Below are 21,049 nucleotides of genomic sequence, written 5' to 3'. Positions count from 1 at the left end.
CGGAGTCTGTGTCGACTCCTACTCCAAGGCTCGCACACAAGGGTGCTTTCGATGGGCAATCACTAGCAGTTCGAAAATTGTTACAAACTAAAGTACAGGAATGCTAATGGAAATAAAGCAAATACCGACGATAATTTAACAAAAAAGTGAAGAAGCGTGTTGTCGGAGCTTTGTTGGCGTCACAGGAGCGCAGAGCAGCAGAGCAAGCAGTAAAAGACTTTCTTTCAGTTGTTGTTTTGAAGCTCCCCTCTGACCCTCCTTTTATATGAGGCTCGGGGCGCCCCGAATCCCTTCCGGGCGCCTTGGTGGGATGTGGTAGGTCCAACCAGCAAGCTCCACGTGGCGACGCGCGAGTTTGGATGAAATTTGCCTCCCGGGCGCCTGGATCTCTTCCGGGCGCCCGGACCTCCGGCCGCTCGGACCATGTTTTTCCACAGAATCCGTCCTGCAAGACAAACGTCAGTCCGGAGGCAAATAATAAGTATGCCCTGCAAAATAGTTTGTTAACACAGTTATATAGATAAGCAAAAAAGAGTATGACTTAGATTCCGTCTTTCCGAGACCGGAATCTAATCACGATCTCGACTTAGATATCCGAAATGGATCTATGCCGGATCGACGCCTAATGTTCCCTACCCGGGAACGCGTCCTCACAGTCACTCCCCTCCAGTGACTTACCTTACTTACCTGCCAGACGTCCGGTCAGCCCTTCAACCCGTCTGGACTTCTCGCTAAGCGTCCGGTCAGCCCGTCGACCCGCTTGGACTTCTCGCCAGCTATCCGGTCAGCCCGTCGACCTAGCTGGACTTCTCACCAAGCCTCTAGTCAGCCCGTCGACCCGCTTGGACTTCGTGCCAGACATCCGGTCAGCCCGTCGGCCTGTCTGGACTTCGTCTGCACACTCGGTCAGAGTGTTAGATCACAACAAACCTAACTTAACCCGATTTGTTATTCATCAAAACCTGAGTTAGACCGTTAGTGCTAACCGCACCAACAGTAGTCTGGTTTTCTGAGAGACTTACAGAGTTGCAAGTTGTTTTCCTATCATGAGTACAATCTCCATGGCAAGTATTTTAAGTAAATAAGGACGTGAAGAAATTTAGGTAGAAATAAAATGAGAAGAAATATGTAACAACACACAATTGCTGCATATAAAAATTGGCACTTACATCATCTCAGCAGAGATGAGAGATTTAATTGTAACAACGCAGAAAAGAAGATGGGAAAAAAAAAACAACAATATTTTTAGTTCATTCTCGAATATTAAAGAAACAAATCTCAAGATTATTACAAATGCATATACGGAACAAATCTCATCACTTACAAATGTTGACATCATTTGCTGATATACAAAACTAACTGAAGTAATGATACATAATTAATATCCATTCATAAACAAAAAAAAAAAAAAATCAAAATGTCAACATCATTTATAATTATACATTACATCACTAGCACTACTTAACCAGACCAACTAACAAACAAAACAAGTATACAGCCAAAAGAATTAAGTTTACTATTACTAATATCCATACCATATGCGGTACATTCCAATTTCTCATATTATGTCCAAGATAAGTAATGTGTTCCCTTCCTATCCTTGACTCCACTCTTGACAACATCCTAAAATGTATATCACTGGTGTCTTCATTTAGTCCAGCATCAGATCTCACCCACTTTAACCATCCATGCTGCTTACATCCATAATATAATCTTCCTGGGTTCTTGATTGATCTAGAGACTAGCACCAATGCATTTAGTCCACAGTCCCTGCATCGTACATTTTCAAATTTGGTATGGTTAATGCTGCTGTTACTTGATGATGCCATTCAATAGCAACCTAATACTCAAAAAAGTTAGATTCGATAAAATTAAACTAAACAATAACAATTTAGATAAGCAATAAAAAAATCACACATTTTTATGAAAAATTTGATAAACTTCACTAAAAGTAGCAACAATCATACATTTTTATGCATTTACTCCCCTGAAAGTGATATCAACATAATTTTCACTATCACTAAATGATTAAATCAAACATTCATAACATATAAATTATACTTATGAATCTAAGCAATACATAAAATAAAAACTGCATTTCATAAAACCAGTGACAATCATTAGAAAATCAACAACAAACGTTAAAAAAATCTACAACATGAGCTGACCTATATATACAAAGAGCATGCTCCTTGTTTTGGTTAAATCATATCTATATTATATTGGGCATGACTTAACAAAGTGGGAATTGGTTTAATCGTTAAGTTATCAGATTTAGATGCAATGCAATCTCTTTAGAAGCTTATGCTACATCAGTGGCATAAAAGGTGTATATATATAAATAGCACAATCCTTGTTGAAGAAAGAACTTAGGGCACAAGAGATCTGTAGTTTTTGGTAAAGAGGAAAACAGAATGATAATTGACACCAAACTGTCTCCCAACATGTGGTTTTGTCAAGGTAAATTTTTGGTAAAGAGGAAAAAACTATTATGGTATATATATATATATTTTTGTTAATGTTTCGTTATCAAACATGTTACTGCAAGATTTCTTGTGATTACAATAAGATCTATTTATACCAATCATACATTACAAGAGTATCTAGAGAATTTTGTCAAGGTAGCCTATGTGATTTTTGTCCTTATTGCGATTCACGTATGAATGTGTCAATGAACACCATGGAGATTTGCTAGGTGCTATTATTGTAGGATTTGTTAGCATCTGAAATGGAATGACAATCAACTTCTATATCATGCTGCTTATATAAAGTATGATGGTGGATATTGTAGGTAGAAAATTGGTTAATGTAGGTAGAAATTAACAAAAGGCAAGGATTTGATTAGACTAACTATTATTGGATTTGAATCATGTAGAATTATGCTTTGTGAAGTGGTAGAGATAGCTAATAAAAGGTTGTAAAGAGTTTAAAATTTTTGAGGACCACGAAGGGAGATACATACCTGTTGGAGTCGACGAAGGGAGGGGAAGCCGGAGTTGCTGGAGTCGCCGAGATGGCTGCTGGAGTTGCTGGGGAGGAAAGGTAGACGCCGGGCTGCTGGAGTTGGGGAGGGGACGGAGAGGGCTGTCGTCGAGTCCGAATGTGACGGCGGAAGCAGCGGGGTCGGGATGACTGCTGGAGTTGCTGGGGAGGAAAGGTTTTAGGGCGTCGCAGGCCGCTGGAGTTGGGGAGGGGACGCAGATGGCTGTCGTCGAGCCTGACGGCGACGGCGGAAGCAACGGGGTCAGCTAGAGTTTGGGTTAGGGCACAACTTTGGAGTTGCTTTCGGGAGAAAAGGGCTTCGGCGAGTGTTTACACGACACAGAGAGCGAAGGAGCAAAAGAACATATTTGTCATGTTTTTTTATCGTTTTTTGAATAGAACACAGGGATAGAGGCATCTTCGGGACATAGGATCCGAACTGGAACCCGTCACCCTCAACCTGCTGTGAGATGACGCCAAGCTTGTTACCCCTTAGTCCGCTGTGTTGTGATAAGTTCAGATTGATCATCCCAGCAATTAATGACTTAAATTAGATAAATGATATCAACTTAAAAAATAAAAAAATAAAAATAAAAATAGTAATCGTCGGGAGAATTATAAAATTCATAATTTGGTTTTTATATATATTAATGGTCATTACATGAAATAACCAACTATAAAGGCAAGAAACCCTAGCGACAGCCCGCTATAAAAAGCAGAGCCTGACGCGGCCGGCAGCCAGAGCCAGCAATGGGTAGATCACGGAGGAAGTTCAAGAAATCCCATGCTAAAGTTCGCGTCGGGCTTCCGCGCAAGAAACCCGGTCTCTTCAAGCCCGTATGCATCATCCCGAAGGCTCTAGCTGCCCCCGACGGGGACGCGGATGCCGGAGAGGAAGGGACGAGGGAGTGGGACGCCAAGGGAAGCGTCATCCGTAACTACAGGACATTTGGCGTAGTCTCCAACCCCAATATCCGTAGCGCCGTGTCGCTCTCTCATCAGATCGCAGAGTGCCCCGCTCTCCAGCTCCCTGACCGTGAATCTGCTCCTGTTTCGGAGTTCGACTCAATTGACAGCGGCAGCGATCTTGAATCCGATGGTTAGTTGATATAACACATGCTTTTCGTTTACATTTTGCTTTTACGTTTCACAGATTTTTTCCCCCTTTGATTGGACTGCTAGATTGCTTTTAAAAGTTCAATTGTTTTACAGTTAAACATGATTTCGTATTTTCAAACAATAATGTCCTTGGTTTTGCCATTTACAAGTTCTAGCTTTTTATTGTAGTTGGGAAATTAGGTATGTTGTTGTGCCTTTACACGGTCCCTTTGTACGTAGATTTTAAATTTTCTTTAATGCATAAAGGTTGAACCACCTCGTATTTGCTCCGTTCTGATTTCTAACTGTAGTAAGATTTGACAACCTTGTTCTAAGCATTTATCCTTTTGTTACCTGGTGAAGATGCCCACACATACTAAATGCATCTATTGCGGCTTTGGTGCAATAGAGTATCTGGTTTTTATCATTGGAACTATTTCTGACTTTCTCTATTATGACTAATCAATGGTACTTTGCTATAACTGATGTGTTAGGATGACTCAAAAGATGATTCGATAACTGGTACAATCCCTCTTCTGGAAACAAATTAGAGAACGGTTAGCTACTTAGATACAGTTGTCGTGGTTCTCAATAACTAAAAACCATGTTCTGTAACTCCTAGAATATATAAATTCACAATATTTCAGTTAGATATCCCAATTCAGAAAATTACCTACTGATTAGAACATGAGCACATACATCTTCCACTGGACAAAATATGAGATTGAGCTCCCTGGCTGGAAGGGTGGGGGTATCACCATGTTCCCCTTTGCACTGTGATCATCTTCAACAACAAAGGGAAGCAAGCAGAAGCCTCCATTGGAAGTGAGCCACATGTAATGAAAGCTGCTTGGTCCACAATATGTCCAAGTGTCCATTATAGTGCTTCTGTCCAACATAGGCAATGAAAAGTTGACCTCCTAGAAAGCATATGAGATACATACCAATTCTTAGCCTGGTAACCTGTTTTACCTATCATTAATATGTGAGTTATGGAGCTGAACTTGAGAGTGGTCCCACTTAATTTGAACAATAACATCTAGATGTTGGTGAAGTTAGGTCCCGATCATACATTTGTTTTGAGTAAGCCATGCAACTTGAAAAATGCTATCAAAGATCAACTTAGCACTAGTGACAACCATGAAAACAACAAGAAATATCCATACTTGTTGCTCCAAGTTGGCTGTCCTAGCAAAAATAGTTTCTTGTATAATTGGGTGTGACTGAACTGGCCATTACAGGAAATGCACAACCCCTTTACACTCCTTTCAATAGCTTTTGTACGGGTAGCCACTTTTACTGTTGATTGTGCTATCACAGATGGCCACTGTGTTATTTATGTGGTTCTACTGTTCCCACTCGATTATTTGGTGCCAGCCCTCGTTTTGTTATAGACTTGCTGAGTTCGTAGCTTCAGTGGGATTTTGGGGTCTGTTGGTTGCACTTCTGCAGAAATTAGGGGAAGAAACCACATACAAAAATGTCAACTTCTTGTTCAGAATTTAAGGAACTGCTCTAATCGACTGGTCAAGTGCTCAAACTTCTGTTGGTAAGCTTGGGTGGTTCCAATCTGTTGTAGTGTCAATAGTTTACCACATTTTTGTGATTTGAATGGAGGGTCTGAAACAACAATGGGAGCTTTTGTAAATCTCCCCTTTGTCTGACACATCTGCTACAAATTTTATAAACCAAAGTCACATCCTTTCCACTAGGTGAAGCTACAGCCACATTCTCATGATCTGGTGTTTGTGGCTGGTAAAAGTTCTTTCATCAGCTTAATTAGGTCACTTTTCCACTAGGTGAAGCTACAGAATGTTCTCATGATCTGGTGTTTGTGGCTGGTAAAAGAAGTGCTTGCTTCAGCTTAATTCGCAGAAGGATTCTTTTATTTCTTGTAGTATGGGAACTTGGATCTGTACAATTTTGTCATCATGCCTTCCTGTTGTTGAGATGATGGAGCCACATCTTTACCCTCTTGAACTACTATGAGATTGTTCCACCGTCGTGATGATTTGATGTACTTGACTAAGGACTCAAGTAGTCAGGAAAGGAGCTATCTTTTCTTGATTATCGTGGGATTCTAGCATTTAAGTTACCAAATCTTTAATGTGCCTGACTCTAGTTCCACAGTTCTAGAGATGCTGCTGTGGTGATTAACTGTTAATGCCTTCTTGATTAAGATTTTACTGTGTTATTAGGATTTAGAGCTCTTTGGAAGGAGAGGAAGGCTTGGGACTTGTAAAGGCAGGAAACAGTTTGATTCAAGTGTAAATTGAGCATATATTCACTGTAAACTAGAGCATGGCCCCCCTGCATCGTCCTTCACACTAATTGTTACGTCCCCAGTTACCCCAATATGAACTGCACACAACCATCTCAATCAACTGAGAGATATTAGTTTCAAAGACATAAGTTTATTGTTTAGGAAACTAAACTACGCCTTCTAGGGGGAAAAGACTTGATTGTTGTTGTTGTATTTTGTTGCTAATTCATCTGTCTCTTTTTTTCAGTGTTAGGAAATGTTTAGTGGGTTGTGTAGATTCATGCTGCATATAGTTCAGAAAACTATTCTTTCATGGAAATCAAACTTGTTTCCAGATAATTTGATTGCGTTTCCATTATTTACCTTCGACTTGATTTCAAACAATGCAGAATTGAAGTCTGCGCTTGGGAAGATGCGTAGGGATGGAAAAGTAGCACCTACTCAACCACTGACTTTTATGCAACGCGTTCATGTTGAGAAGTTAATTGAAAAATATGGTGATGATTATCAGGTATCCTTTATGCACTCTGTAATTAGTTAATAGTGTTTTGTCAATATGTTTCTGTTTCCTGATGCACTGGTTCATAGCTGAGAAAACTTATCCTACAGGCCATGTTCAGGGATACGACGCTAAATCGAATGCAGCATTCTGTCGCGTCGCTGAAGAAGTTATGCCAAAGGTACTATGCTCGTGGCAAGCTCTTCGTCACAACCTAAGAAGCAAATTGTGGACGTCGAGGGTGCTCAATACGGTTACAATTGTCCCTGCACATCCTTTAGTTGCTCTTTTTGCATGTTTGGAATTAGAGGATATAAATATATTTGGCATGACATTGTTGAATTATGTAGTTCTCTTTTCTCATCAAATTTTAAGATAAGAAATTTCTACATTATAAATAGAATTCTAATTTCCTTTGTTTGGTTTTGAGCCAACGGTATAATTTTCCAAATGTCGAGGTGTTCTATGAAAATTTTTATAGATTCATCAATGGTAAAAACTACTTCTGGAGCTAGTCAAATTGTCCACCCATTTGATACAATCGTTCCAGATGGTCACGACGGTTTAGGCCGTATAGAATTTTTATTATGGAATAAAATACAGATCCAAATAAACTCAATTTTAATCAAACTCAAAATAATTCGAAATTATTATCTTTTTCAAATCTATTTAACAAATATATTTGTGAAAATTAAAATTCTCTCCAAGCAAAAGATCGTACAGCAATATTTTACTTTTGACCTTCTAAATTAATATTTAAATATTTTCTTTACTTTTATTTTACTATCTTTCTTTCTAGTGATTATTTTTTTTTTTGAAAAAAAATAGCTTAATGAAAAAAAAAAATTTGGTTTCGTTCCTCCCGCCGATCCCACGGCGACGTGAATGAAAGTAAATCATATTCCAAACCGCCTTCACACGAGGGAATAAACCCGACGGAGAATGAACCTCAAAAAACTTAGATCTCAAGCTCTCATGCTACTTCATGCTCATTTTGGAAGCGAACAAATAACTAATTAAACGCATGAGAGCTTTTCGCTATTGTAGATTGGCCATGACTGTCATCGTTTCACCATCATAAACACTATCAAGAATTGTGCAAAGAAACACGACAGATGAGCTTTATGTTACGTTATAAGAACACGCATCACTTTCTGCCACAATCAAGAGATTTTTTCTACTGTACCATCATATCACTCCATCGTTGGCCTTGGCGTCAAATTGACAGCCACCACAAAAAAATCTGCATATTATTGCAGAATTCAACTAGCAAAATATTGGGATCATAGTTCAGCACTCTTGATTTACACTTCTGCCATCCATTGATTCAAAACGGTTCTATGATTTATCATAAACTTCAATGATATCGTCATTCTCCATGCCAAGGGCTTCAGGTGTCGCATTTGAACTAACTTTCTCTCCGTCGAAAGAGAATACTAACTTGTCTAGCTTGACTTGTACCTTTTCAGCATACAATTTGAAAAGCCTATCAAAATTTTCATCCTGCAATGTACACGATTGCCCCTCTTTAAGTTCTAAACAATTACTTTATCAACAAAAACACAACTGAGTCTCAAAAGACAGAAAGGATAAAAGCCATTCAAGGATTAGTTAGGCTTAGACAAAGTGGGGAAAAAAACAATGATTAGAAGAACAGTTACACTTGCAACAATTCAGCAAACCTGATAAATATTATGTCTCTCTTTAATTTTTCAAATTAAAGTAATGGCCAAGTTGCTCCTATTCCTCTGAGCATGTATAACTCATCTAGATTTATGATATTATTTAGGTTATAGAAAGTTGAGGAGCCTTAGCGCAACGGTAGTGCCGTGTGACTTAGAGGTTACAGGTTAGAATCTTGAAAACTGCCAATTGCAAAGTAGAGTAAAGCTACGTATAATAGACCCTTCCCGAGACTCCGTATTGATGGGAGCTTTATGCACCAGACTACCCTTTCATTTTAGGTTTAGAAACCTATATGAAAAAATCTTAGATCTGCCATTAAGACAAATTGAGTGTTGGATAAGTTGTCTACTTCCTCCTATCTTCCCTAGGCATGAGATTGCCAACTCGGGCAAAAACTTGTATCATATCAAACGATAGTAGGCCACATTATGCTTGCTAACCCCAATACACATCTCATTCCCTCTTGTGATTCCATAAAAGAATTCCATAGTGTTCATTCACCCTCAGAATGCATTTGGTGCTCATCAACAGGAAGAACATCACAGATTACCTGAGCAGCACGTGCCCCATCTGCAAATTCACTCTCTACCTCAACACCCCATGAAATTCAGATAACATCATTTGACCCAATCTTATGACACGCTGTCACAATGACTAATTTGTCCTCAAACAAGTAGTGGTAGTTACAGCCTATATGTCCTATTGTCATCATCTCCTGTTGCCCATCTCTGTAGTTTGTTAGCCAAAGCAGCCACCACAAAATTCCAAGTCTCTCGCTAAGAGACCAGACCAATACTACAGTAGGGACTGGCTAGCCTTATCTCGCCCCCTCCACCATCCCAAAACAATTGTGTCGAAGTGACCATTAAAGACTCAATCCTTGCATCCTCAATGTAACTGAGTTTGTGGATTAGAAAAATGCAATAGCAATTGAGAAGGTCGTGATAGAAAAAAGAAACATTGGAATCCAATTCATTTGATTCCTTAAAGAAAATTGTAAAATACTATAAAAGTACAAATTTCAGATCTATAAAGTACAAATTTCATTAGATTGGTCAAGAACAGAACAGATGGTAATCTCAATAGCAGAATTGCTCCCATCAATACAATACAATCACAATCATTCAAAGAAATTACTACTATTTAATTTTATTGATAATTTAAATTCATTTTCAATAATTTATTTCCCCCAAAACTCCTTCCATCAAACTTTTGTCTCAACAAACCACAATTTCATTTGATCACATCTTAACACCAAAAATCCCTCTTGATTAGTTACTATCTGAATTAACAAAATCAAGAGTCCTGCACTGAGTAATCACAACCCTATCTGTGTCAACTCGTCAAGAATATCACCAATGTCTAACATATATCTTCACTAATAACTATAGGATTATGTGGGAGAAGGTTCATGCCAGTCTCTCCCAATATTATGTGTGAGTACATTATAGTCAAAATCACAAATCTAAGTGACTCAAGGACATCATAAAATATTTAAATCCTAAACTATTTTTCACTTTGATTGCCACATCGGAGAGTATTTTGAGTGATATGACATGATGGGCATGAGCAAACTTGATTTGCTGAAATAAAGTCAGTTAGTGAGATTGAAATTTTCTCACAGGTTGTTCCAGACTTTACTTGGAACTATTGGGTGAACCAAGTAATAGTACCAAGATTAGATTTATACAATAGGAAATTATTCTCTCACATACTTCAAGGATCAATTATATATCAAATAGATAAATTTGAAATGAATGCCCCAAGTGTATTGGAAATCAAAGTTAATTTGAAAAAAAAAACTCATGGATTGTGAAGTTCGAATAAAAATCAGATGGACTATCATTTGAGAGAGAGAAATTGAGAGAAAGATCAAATTTCTTTTAGGTAAGAAATGCCAAACTTAGACAAGAGACAAGAAATCCAGATAAAGGTAAATACTTTAATAATATTTTAATAACAGAGACTGCATCAGTAAGCCAGTCGCATTTGTTAATGAATCACTTGTCTAAATGATTTTTCTTTCTTTTCCCCCCTTCGTTTTTCTCTCCTTCTGTGTCCAATGGACATTTATAAACAGAAAGGACATGTTGGAAAATTAACGATCTTTCACTCTCTTAATTTTGCACCCTTTAAATTCAAAGTAAACTAGGAAAGGGAGCTGTCCTCCCACTTTTCCTACCTCTTTGCCATTAAGGTAATCCAGTCTTTCTGTGTTGGATGTTTTCAGCATCTGATAATAACTGGGAAAATTAGATATTCCAAGGTCAATCTAGAGAGCCCAATCCATCTATTTTGCTGCTAGCAAGTAGCAGCAAGAAAGCAATGCCACCATCTGGTTCAATGAGGCATCAAAACATCCATTCAATAGGCTCATCCATAAAATAACTAGTGATGGAAATTGAAAAGGACCTTCAGGTTGTTGATAAGGTCTTTCATCATAGAAGGACATCCAATCTACTCTGACACTCCTAGGACGCTATCAAGTATCAATATAAAGTCCAATGCAAAGTACTTAGCACGAATGATGACATTACAAATTTGTCTGATTTACAATTACATGGAGACATTTGATGAAGAACAAATAAGGAAGCAGCAAATGGAGGTAAACCTTAAGTATAATAAGGGGTTGTATTTGGTTACAATTATTTCAAACTGATAAAATTATTGTAACTTGGGAGCCACACTGAAAGACCATGTCACACATCAACCCATTGGGTTTATCTTTTTGAGTATTTTACACATTTTAAAAATATATATTTTTATTACTTAAAAGTCTAAGACAAAAACAACCCGAAACCAATAAAGTTATCTGGGCCTAGAATCCTATCGACTTCATGAATAAGTCTGCAATTGATGTACCAAAAAGGGTAGTTAGCAATAAAGATATCGTATTGGCATTAGCAAAGGCCCTTTCAATATTTATTGAGAAATTGGTCATCTTACAAAGCCTAATCAAAAGATTTTTTAAAAAAATACAATTTGGAAGAAATTAGCTAGGAAATAAATTTGATTCCAATACAAATAAGCTGGCAATTTGTTCAAGGTTAAATCAAAATAAAAAAAAAGAATATTATTGAGATACGGTCAAATTAGTTAAATTTTGAGGGGAGAAAACTGGACCAATATAGCTAACTTTTCACTGATTTCAGCTTGAATTTTTTAAATTCTAATAAACACATGGGCGAGGGAGTGACAATTTTAGTCACTCACATCAATTCTAACTCAAAACACAATCTCACAACCTCAAGATTTATGCAAGGTTAAGGGATAATCGTTCAATCTTGTCACTGCTCATGATCTTTCACAAGCTAGATCTAGATCCTTAATAGTAGGCTTGAAACTGCCTTACTCTTATCAATGTCTCTCAAAAAAGATTATGGTTGGAGGAGACAATATATTTCTCTTGATCACTGCTTAAAATCACTTTCATATAAAACCCGATTTGGATTTAACTGAGATGGCAAGTCCCACCTATAAATGGAGCTGATGCGATCAAATAATAATATATAAGATAATATTATATCAATAAATATGATTTTATCACATCATAATGTAGTTTTAGTAATATTTAGTAATTCTATATGAAAAATGTGATTTATTAATTACTAATAACCTAATGAGATACAATAATCTAATATTATTTATAATTATAAAAGGAGATTTTATCAAATAATAATCCAATATTATTATCCCAATATTCATAATACAATATTGTTGAAGGAAAAATCATGCTTAGAATACACTGTAATACATATAAACCCAAAATATTGACACAGACCTCTAAGCACTGTACTCCACAAATACTGAACTTTCCCTAGGATAAAAAATAAACCTTGGTTACTCATACATAATATAGCATTCCTTTAAAATCCAGTATGGTACAGTAAAATATATGCCAATATAACCTCGATCAACCTGTAACCCATAATAAGATAGCAACATTTGAAGAAAGTAAAACATGAGCAAGAAACATTACCAAATAGACACGAAACTGCATTTGTCCTAGTTTGTCTTGGATTGATATTACTATCTTTTGTCTTAGGATTTGTTCTTTTGATGGTTGCTCAACGGGTTTTCTTGATCTGTTATGCTGCTCTATCTCAGCTTCCTCTACATGATGCAGTACATCTTGCACTGACTGAGCAATCGAAGCTAGATTTTGCTTATGTAATCTACAAATTAGAGAGAAAAACATATCAAATTACAAAACCACAGACAGTTGTAAGTATTAAAGTCTGTTGAATGGTAGGAATGACTGCATTCATCAACTGGGAACAATATAACAATAAAATGATAAGCTCTGGACATAAAAAAATTACATAAAACTTTTGCACTTTCCTTATCCAGATAAACTTAAAATAGAATTCGAGTGGAAAAAAAGAGCATCAAATGACAGTAGTTTAATGTTGAGAAAGCATTGATGTGGGTGCTAAACACAATTAATCACTGCATTTCAACCAAAAAAGTTTAAAAATCCAGCCCCTGCCACATTGATAAGTGAATATTTACAGTGAATAACTGCAAACTGAAGCTTGATCGCTGGTTTATAGATCAATTTTAGAACTGAGTTTGGTTAAATGTGGATGTGATGCCCATGTCTGCTAATTCCTTCTATCAAAGAAAAATTTCATATCACGCATATAAAAGCCAGATCTTCTTAGTCTTTGAGCTTAATAAACCAAAATATTATAGCGCATTATAGCATATTGGCATGAGTTGCTTAAAATGACTTTTCAATGACCCAAAGCGAAAGAATACTGACCAATTATATCATAGTTGATTTACAGAAACACTCAATTCTAGAAGTAATCACTAATTCCTTGAGATGTCAGAATGATAGTCTTAAATTTAGAAGATATAAATCAAATGGTTGAAATTAATAAAAGAAAATTAGCATTTCACGAACTTGTATTAAGCAAACTAAAAGACACAGTTCATGGTGTGTGCTAAATTTTTAATATTATATTACATAAACTCCAAAAATGCATATGACTTTTCCTCTTTAAGAACCATTTATTTATCTGTCTGCCCAGTGCTACAAGGCTACTTAGAATTTTTTTTTTTAATATTATATTGCATAATCTTCAAAAATGTAGATGGTTTTCCCTCTTTAAGAACCATTTATTTGTCTGCACAGTGCTAGAAGGCCACTTGCAAAATATAACTAAGTGTTGTACCATATACACAGCGACAAAATTTTCATATATGTTAGCAAACAAGTGAGTGACTAATGCTTTCCATTCAAATTATCAAAGAGTGAAAGACTTAGTAACTGAGATGAAGGGACCATCGGATGCTGTGTGTCTAACAGTTAAGTTACATAAACATGTAAGAAAGGAAAGGAAAGAATAAAGCTTCTACAGGAGGCAGTCAACATTAGATTTGTATAGCTTCCAGAAGTCTTGTCCACTGAAAACAGGAAACACACTACCCTTCCAATCCAATCAAAAATGATTAGGCAATAAAGTTACAAAGCTCAATGGAATCATGAAGTTAAACAAGCCTTACACATTGCAAAAAGTACACAGCAGAGTGCCACAAAGAATAATGATGAAGCAATTTGAGGTCTGTTAGACTTTAGCTCAAGAATTTCAAACATTTGTGAGATCAACAAAAATAGCACAGTTCCAACAACACTTGTGTGTCTTTGCAGTTACTTGTATGTTTATTTGGACAAACATAAGAGGAAAGAAAAGGAAAGAAATAAATTTGATGATTAATAATCAATTTCTATGAATTTTTTAGATCATCAAACAATCAGATTATAAATCTATGGTATATCAACCTGATTTCTATCACATGGACTGGCAATTTTCTTATAGCGGAGGAACATGGCTCACATATCAAGTTCCATGCTTGGATTTTTTTTTTTTATTTGTTTAATTAGGTTGCTTGAATAATACTGTAAAATTCTATAAATTGCATATGTTATATTTTCTTTTGATAATTTTATCTTTTATGTTTCTAAATCTCCTGCAAGTAAACAAAGGTCAAGTGAAGACGAGCCAAGAAAACCGAGCCTGGAGTGAATTAAAGACACAAATGTATATTAATTCTTTAGAAAGGCTATGTTTAAACATTGCTTGCAAGCAGTCCAGCAAAATACCAGTACTAATACCCAATTTCCATTCTACAAGGGCAAGCCCTAGCTACAACTCAGTATCAACCAGCAATGATGATTTCTTCCTGATCTTCCTCTACAAATGATACACTTATGCGCAGACAGAAAAATCTCCTTACCCTTCTTATTTCCCCCTCCTGATCAGTATAAAATAAAGGCAATAGCTTTTCCGCAGGCACCATTTGATAAGTACCTATGTGTGCTATAAATTATGAAAGAGCGAAAGACTTAGTAGCTGACATGAAGGGACCATCGGATGCTGTGTGTCTAACAGTTAAGTTACATAAACATGGAGGAAAGGAAAGGAAAGGAAAGGAAAGGAAAGAATAAAGCTTCTGCAGAAGGTAGTCAACATTAGATTTGCATAGCTTCCAGAAGTCTTGTCCACTGAAAACAGGAAACACACTACCCTTCCAATCCAATCAAAAATGATTAGGCAATAAAGTTACAAAGCTAAATGGAATCATGAAGTTAAACAAGCCTTACACATTGCAAAAAGTACACAGCAGAGTGCCACAAAGAATAATGATGAAGCAATTTGAGGTCTGTTAGACTTTAGCTCAAAGACTTTCAACAGTTGTGAGATCAACAAAAATAGCACAGTTCGAACAGCACTTGTGTGTCTTTGCAGTTACTTGTATGTTTATTTGGACAAACATAAGAGGAAAGAAATGGAAAAGAAATAAATTTGATGATTAATAATCAATTTCTATGAAATTTCAATCAGATTATAAATCTATGGTATATCAATCTGATTTCTATCACATGGACCGGCAATTTTCTTAGTGGATGAAAATGGTTCGCATATCAAGTTCCATGCTTGGATTTTATTTTATTTACTTAATTGGGCTGCTTGAATATACTGTAAAATTCTATAAATTGCATATGTTATATTTTCTTTTGATAATTTTATCTTTTATGTTTCTAAATCTCCTGCAAGTAAACAAAGGTTAAGTGAAGATGAGCCAAGAAAACATATCCTGGAGTGAACTAAAGACACAAATGTATATCAATTCTTTACAAAGGCTATGTTTAAACATTGTTTGCAAGCAGTCCAGTAAAATACCAGAACTAATGCCCAATTGACATGACACCCAATTTCCATTCTACAATGGCAAGCCCTAGCTACAACACAGCATCAATCAGCAATGATGATTTCTTCCTAATTTTCCTCTACGAACGATTCACTTATGCACAGACAGAAAAATCTCCTTCCCCTTCTTAGTTCCCCCTCCTAATCAGTATAAAACAAAGGCAATAGCTTTTCAGAGGGCACCAACTGATAAGCACCTATGTGTGCTATAAATTATGAAAGAGTGAAAGACTTAGTAGCTGACATGAAGGGGCCATCGGATGCTGTGTGTCTAACAGTTAAGTTACATAAACATGGAGGAAAGGAAAGGAAAGAATAAAGCTTCTACCGAAGGCAGTCAACATTAGATTTGCATAGCTTCCAGAAGTCTTGTCTACTGAAAACAGGAAACACACTACCCTTCCAATCCAATAAAAAATGATTAGGCAATAAAGTTACAAAGCTAAATGGAATCATGAAGTTAAACAAGCCTTACACATTGCAAAAAGTACACAGCAGAGTGCCACGGAGAATAATGATGAAGCAATTTGAGGTTTGTTAGACTTTAGCTCAAAAGAATTTCAAACATTTGTGAGATCAACAAAAATAGCACAGTTCCAACAGCACTTGCGTATCTTTGCAGTTGTATGTTTAATTGGACAAACATAAGAGGAAAGAAAAGGAAAAGAAATAAATTTGATGATTAATAATCAATTTCTTTGAATTTTTAGATCATCAAACAATCAGATTATAAATCTATGGTATATCAACCTGATTTTCTATCACATGGGCTGGCAATTTTCTTAGTGGAGGAAACTGGTTCGCATATCATGTTCCATGCTCGGATTTTTTTTTATTTCCTTAATTGGGTTGCTTGAATAATACTGTAAAATTCTATAATTTACATATGTTATATTTTCTTTTGATAATTTTATCTTTTATGTTTCTAAATCTCCTGCAAGTAAACAAAGGTCAAGTGAAGATGAGCCAAGAAAATATAGCCTGGAGTGAATTAAAGACACAAATGTATATTAATTCTTTACAAAGGCTATGTTTAAACATTGCTTGCAAGCAGTCCAGTAAAATACCAGAACTAATACACAATTGACATGACACCCAATTTCCATTCTAAAATGGCAAGCCCTAGCTACAACACAGTATCAACCAGCAATGATGATTTCTTCCTCATCTTCCTCTGCGAACGATACACTTATGCACAGACAGAAAAAATCTCCTTCCCCTTCTTAGTCCCCCCTCCTGATGAGTATAAAAAAAAGGCAATAGCTTTTCCAAGGGCACCAACTGATAACTACCTATGTGTGCTATATAGGACTGTCAATTTAGCATTGTGCTTTCAAATGATTGTGATACGTGATACAATATGTTGCCATTTCAAGCTATACTATGCTTCTTTCTTTTGGGCTAGTCATGTGTTCATTAACTATTTGTTTCTTTGTTGATTGGATAGATAGGATTTTCAATATCAGTTCTTTATTGTGATTCAAATGCCAGTTTAAGTAGTCAAACTTTGAGCCATTGCCATCCAACCATGTTTGCCCCCTCTATTTGGGGTTGACTGCATTAATTTTAACATCAAATTTACTCTATACAAAGCTATATCATTAGTAGTATTCATATTACTTTTTTTTATTACATTACTTTCTTTTTTCTTTGGTCTCACTCTACCCTATCACTTTAATAGATTTAACTCTACTAACTAGAGAATCTATTGCCTGTTTGAATATGCCCATACTGTCTCCACCTTTTTCACTTATTAGTAATTTTGTTTTATGATTTCTAAACTTCACACATCCATCTTAGTATTCTCATTTCATCTACATTAACATTTTGTAGATGTTGCTATATAAAAGCCAAAAGATTTTGATCTATAAAGGATGGTGTGACATACCGCATTCATATAAAGTTTTGAAGCAACTTATAGGAAATAAGATAGTTGATTCAAGGGGCAAGAAGAGAGCCATATATTATGGTTCTTTTCACATTTTTTGTACAATGGCTTAATTCTTATTAGGTTGGGGATTCAATTAACTATTTTGCATAATCACTTGTACAAGTGAGTCAGATATTAAAGGGAGTTTGAATTACATTACCGACTTAGTTTAGTTTTACTTAGTTTTGAATGATTGCTTCTAGACTTTCTGAGTTTTGATCCAAATGTCTATTAATCCATTGAAGATTTTCAATTATTGTCTGGTTCACATCTTCCAGATTGATTTTATTTAAGTGATGATTACATTCGATTTTTGATATGATTAATTATTATTAGATTTTTCAAGACTTTTTTAAAATACTTAACAGTTACTTGCATTTTAAGTTTTGTATATCCAAATTTTTTCAGAGATTCCCTTGCTGCAACGTTCTGTTAGGCATTATGAATTAAAGGAAATATTGTGGTTAACTTGGACAGCAGGCAGGTTACACATACCACTGTGCCGAGATGTGAGGTCCAGGTGGTGATGATTACTCTGAGGTATGTGCTCACGCCCTTGACAGGCATTCTAGGACCTGCCAAGGCTCATTCAAACAAACCCGTGCTCCATTCATCCGGCCAGATGTGTGGGTAACGAGGCAACCTTCACAACCTGCTCCCTTCTATCCTATCCAAAGTCAGCCAAACCAACCCTGGTCAACTTGAAGGTTTCCTATATTTTTATGAATGGAGATTAAATGTAACTTTGTTACTTAGCTTTGATCAAGTTTAAGTTGTGCTTAATTTTTCAATTTATTTAATATTTTGTTCAACTGGTAGTTAATTACTTTTAGGTCCTTTTATATTATGTTTAATTTAAACTTATAAGCTTTATAATCATTCTTAAGTTTTAGTCTCTGTAATGAACTTTCCCATTTCCTCCTGCCTTTCCTTCATGTTTCTTTGCTTCAAAGTAAACACAATCTTACATTTCCCCTAATTCGAAGTAAGCACAGCATAAATGTTCGATCGCCAATTTTAGCATTCAATTCTTCATACAAGAGAAGAAGAAGAAAAGAAGAGTAATATCTAAAATCTCAGGTAAACAAGGATTAGATCATACCGCAACTCTTGGAGAGTCTTCTCCTCTCGGGATTTTAATCTGGGGTTTGGAACCCTAGGGGGCGGCGGAGGCAGCCAATCCTCATCATTGTTAGCCTTCTCACCAAATCCCTTTACCGAATTTGGAGGCTTACGAGGTGGCACCCGACCCCCGCCTTTCTTCCCTTTCCCATCTACTTCCTCGTCATCGTCAAGGACAACCACAGTGGCTCCGTAATTACCTTTCACGTTCCCCTCCTACACAACCACTAGAACTGTCAAAGACAATTTCCCCCAGAATGATCAACCGGTGAAGAAAGAACCTTATTTGCACTGACGGAGGCATCCGACGCTTTCTTGCGCTCGACAAAGGTGACAATAGGGGAAGAATCGAAGGCGTCATCTGTGCGGAATACAGAAATCACTTGCCGGCCAAGAAATGGACTTCGAGTGAAGCGAGAAGAAAACAGGAACTAACCCTGGAAGGCGAGGAGATCCACGGGCTCGACGCGGTTGTAATTGAAGAGAGGCTCGAAGTCTTCTTCTTCCTCCTCCACCGTTACCAACGCCGCCTTGGCCGCATCCTGCGTCCAAAACCGAAGATTATTCGAGATCGAGATCGAGATCGAGATCGAGAGAGGGGGTTCTTGTTCCGAACCATGAAGCGGGCTTTCGACTGCAACTGGAATCAAGACGGACGACTGAAGCGGCAGAGAAGGGCAAACTTCAGATAGATCGGCGATTTATAGAATTATCCTGTTTTTATTGGTAAATTCTAGTTTTGCCCCCCAAAACGTTATTAATTCTTTTAAATATCCTAAAAATTTTAAAAATTTAAAAATAACATCAGTTATCCGCTTGGATAACTTAATATTTTTAAAAATAATTTATAATGTTAACGGGAAAAAGTAATCGTAAATTTTAATGGCTTGTAGAATCTGGTAAGTTAGAAAATAAATTTATTTAATTAAAAAATTAATTAAGTTAGTTAAAAAATAATTAAATTTTATTAATAAAAATTAATTAAATAGTATTTTTAAAAATTAAATATGAAAATAAGTGAGAAAGAATATACTTATAAAATATGATATTAATTAAACATCCTTAATAATAGCCTTAAAAATTTTTTTTTAAAAAAAATTCATTTTAGCTAGCTAGATTATGACTCAATATTCTTTGATTACGTTATTATTTAGAGAAAAAATTTCTCTAAATATTTTATAACTGAAAATTGAATCATGAATATTTAGAACGTAATCTGGATATGCTATCGTGACAGTATAAATTTTGATCATGTAGTATTGTCGAAAAATAATTAAGATGAATCTAATAAAATTGATATATAAAAAATAGTTTTAAAAATCTATAAAATATTTAGATATTTTGAAGGCTTTAGATAAACATCGATTTTACAAAAATAATTAAAAAAATATATCAAAAGTTAGTACCATAAATATATCACCTAAATTTTCTATTCTTACAATTTAACTATTCCGAATAAATTTATAATAATTAATCGACATAAATTAAATATCATATATTAATTAAAATTTTATATAATCTAAAAATGGACTGGACATCATATAAGTGCCTTTTGCTATATATACAAACTTATTATCTTGCATACTCTTATATTCTTATATGAGCAATTATGGACAATAGCCAACGTGACTAGTTGATATAGACAAAAATCTAACATTTTCTCCCTCTCTTCAAAATGTGCAGACATATTTTGGCTCTCTCTCTTACCTTCCATTCGTTTCCCGTCTCTTGTCTTCAAAACCAAAGCCCTAAACCATCTTTCCCTCTCATCCCGATCCTCTCTTTCCCCATGTTAGATCCTAGACGCAGGCCATCTTCTTTAGTGATCAGATCGCGTGGAGTGTGGGATAGGGTTTTCATTCAACCGGTACTACTCATCCCCCTTCCCCCTTTTTTACTCGTGTTTCTAATAGCGCATTCTACGAGAGTTGCAAAATGTATGTTGAGTGTTTTTCTTTTACCCATTATTGTAGTTGGTTTGCAAACACCAGCACTGGTTTTTGCAAATTAGCACCAACCTTGATGTTGATGTTTGCAAACCAACTACAATGTGGTGTTGTTTTTTCAATATTAGCTACAACATTATGATGGTTTATAAAAACCAGCACAACATGTAATGGTTTTCCTTAATCATAGAAACAATGTTTTGCATATATATATTTGTTTATTTATGTTAATAATTGATATTTTGTCATGAGATTCTAATCATCAGTTGATCTTAATCATAAATTCTAATGAAATAGTATTTTAGG

General features: G+C 35.8%; 2 protein-coding genes across 3 annotated transcripts; one reads left to right on the top strand and one right to left on the bottom strand.

Moving 5' to 3' along the window:
* Positions 1-3,676: 3,676 nt before the first annotated feature.
* Positions 3,677-7,251, top strand: LOC122030618. The gene is made up of 3 exons (XM_042589837.1): positions 3,677-4,081; positions 6,733-6,854; positions 6,953-7,251. Exons 1-3 carry the CDS (start codon positions 3,733-3,735, stop codon positions 7,058-7,060), a joined length of 579 nt encoding a protein of 192 aa, XP_042445771.1. The 5' UTR covers positions 3,677-3,732; the 3' UTR covers positions 7,061-7,251.
* Positions 7,252-7,890: 639 nt separating this feature from the next.
* On the bottom strand, positions 7,891-19,503 carry LOC122029636. 2 transcript variants are annotated; one of them, XM_042588707.1, is made up of 6 exons: positions 19,414-19,503; positions 19,234-19,339; positions 19,079-19,158; positions 18,778-19,013; positions 12,508-12,703; positions 7,891-8,345 (listed from the first exon to the last, which is right to left on the bottom strand). In XM_042588707.1, the coding sequence occupies exons 1-6, from the start codon at positions 19,414-19,416 to the stop codon at positions 8,181-8,183; spliced, it is 786 nt and encodes a 261-aa protein (XP_042444641.1). In that variant the 5' UTR covers positions 19,417-19,503; the 3' UTR covers positions 7,891-8,180. The 2 variants fall into 2 exon arrangements, with proteins under 2 accessions (XP_042444641.1, XP_042444642.1); XM_042588708.1 differs by having other exon boundaries at positions 19,094-19,158.
* Positions 19,504-21,049: the final 1,546 nt, after the last annotated feature.

The sequence above is a fragment of the Zingiber officinale genome, chromosome 10B (assembly GCF_018446385.1).
Source record: "Zingiber officinale cultivar Zhangliang chromosome 10B, Zo_v1.1, whole genome shotgun sequence".
NCBI lineage: Eukaryota > Viridiplantae > Streptophyta > Magnoliopsida > Zingiberales > Zingiberaceae > Zingiber > Zingiber officinale.
Note: the sequence above shows the minus strand (reverse complement) of the source record. Positions and strands in the feature narration are given on the sequence as shown.

Excerpts from the sequence above, each read along its gene's own strand:
- LOC122030618 (XM_042589837.1), top strand. The coding sequence starts at position 3,733 with ATGGGTAGATCACGGAGGAAGTTCAAGAAATCCCATGCTAAAGTTCGC. Across the intron at positions 4,082-6,732 it reads CAGCGATCTTGAATCCGATG|AATTGAAGTCTGCGCTTGGG; the intron begins GTTAGTTGATAT and ends CAAACAATGCAG. Across the intron at positions 6,855-6,952 it reads AATATGGTGATGATTATCAG|GCCATGTTCAGGGATACGAC; the intron begins GTATCCTTTATG and ends CTTATCCTACAG.
- LOC122029636 (XM_042588707.1), bottom strand. Across the intron at positions 19,159-19,233 it reads GGATCTCCTCGCCTTCCAGG|ATGACGCCTTCGATTCTTCC; the intron begins GTTAGTTCCTGT and ends TATTCCGCACAG. Across the intron at positions 8,346-12,507 it reads TGCAGTTTCGTGTCTATTTG|GATGAAAATTTTGATAGGCT; the intron begins GTAATGTTTCTT and ends TGTACATTGCAG.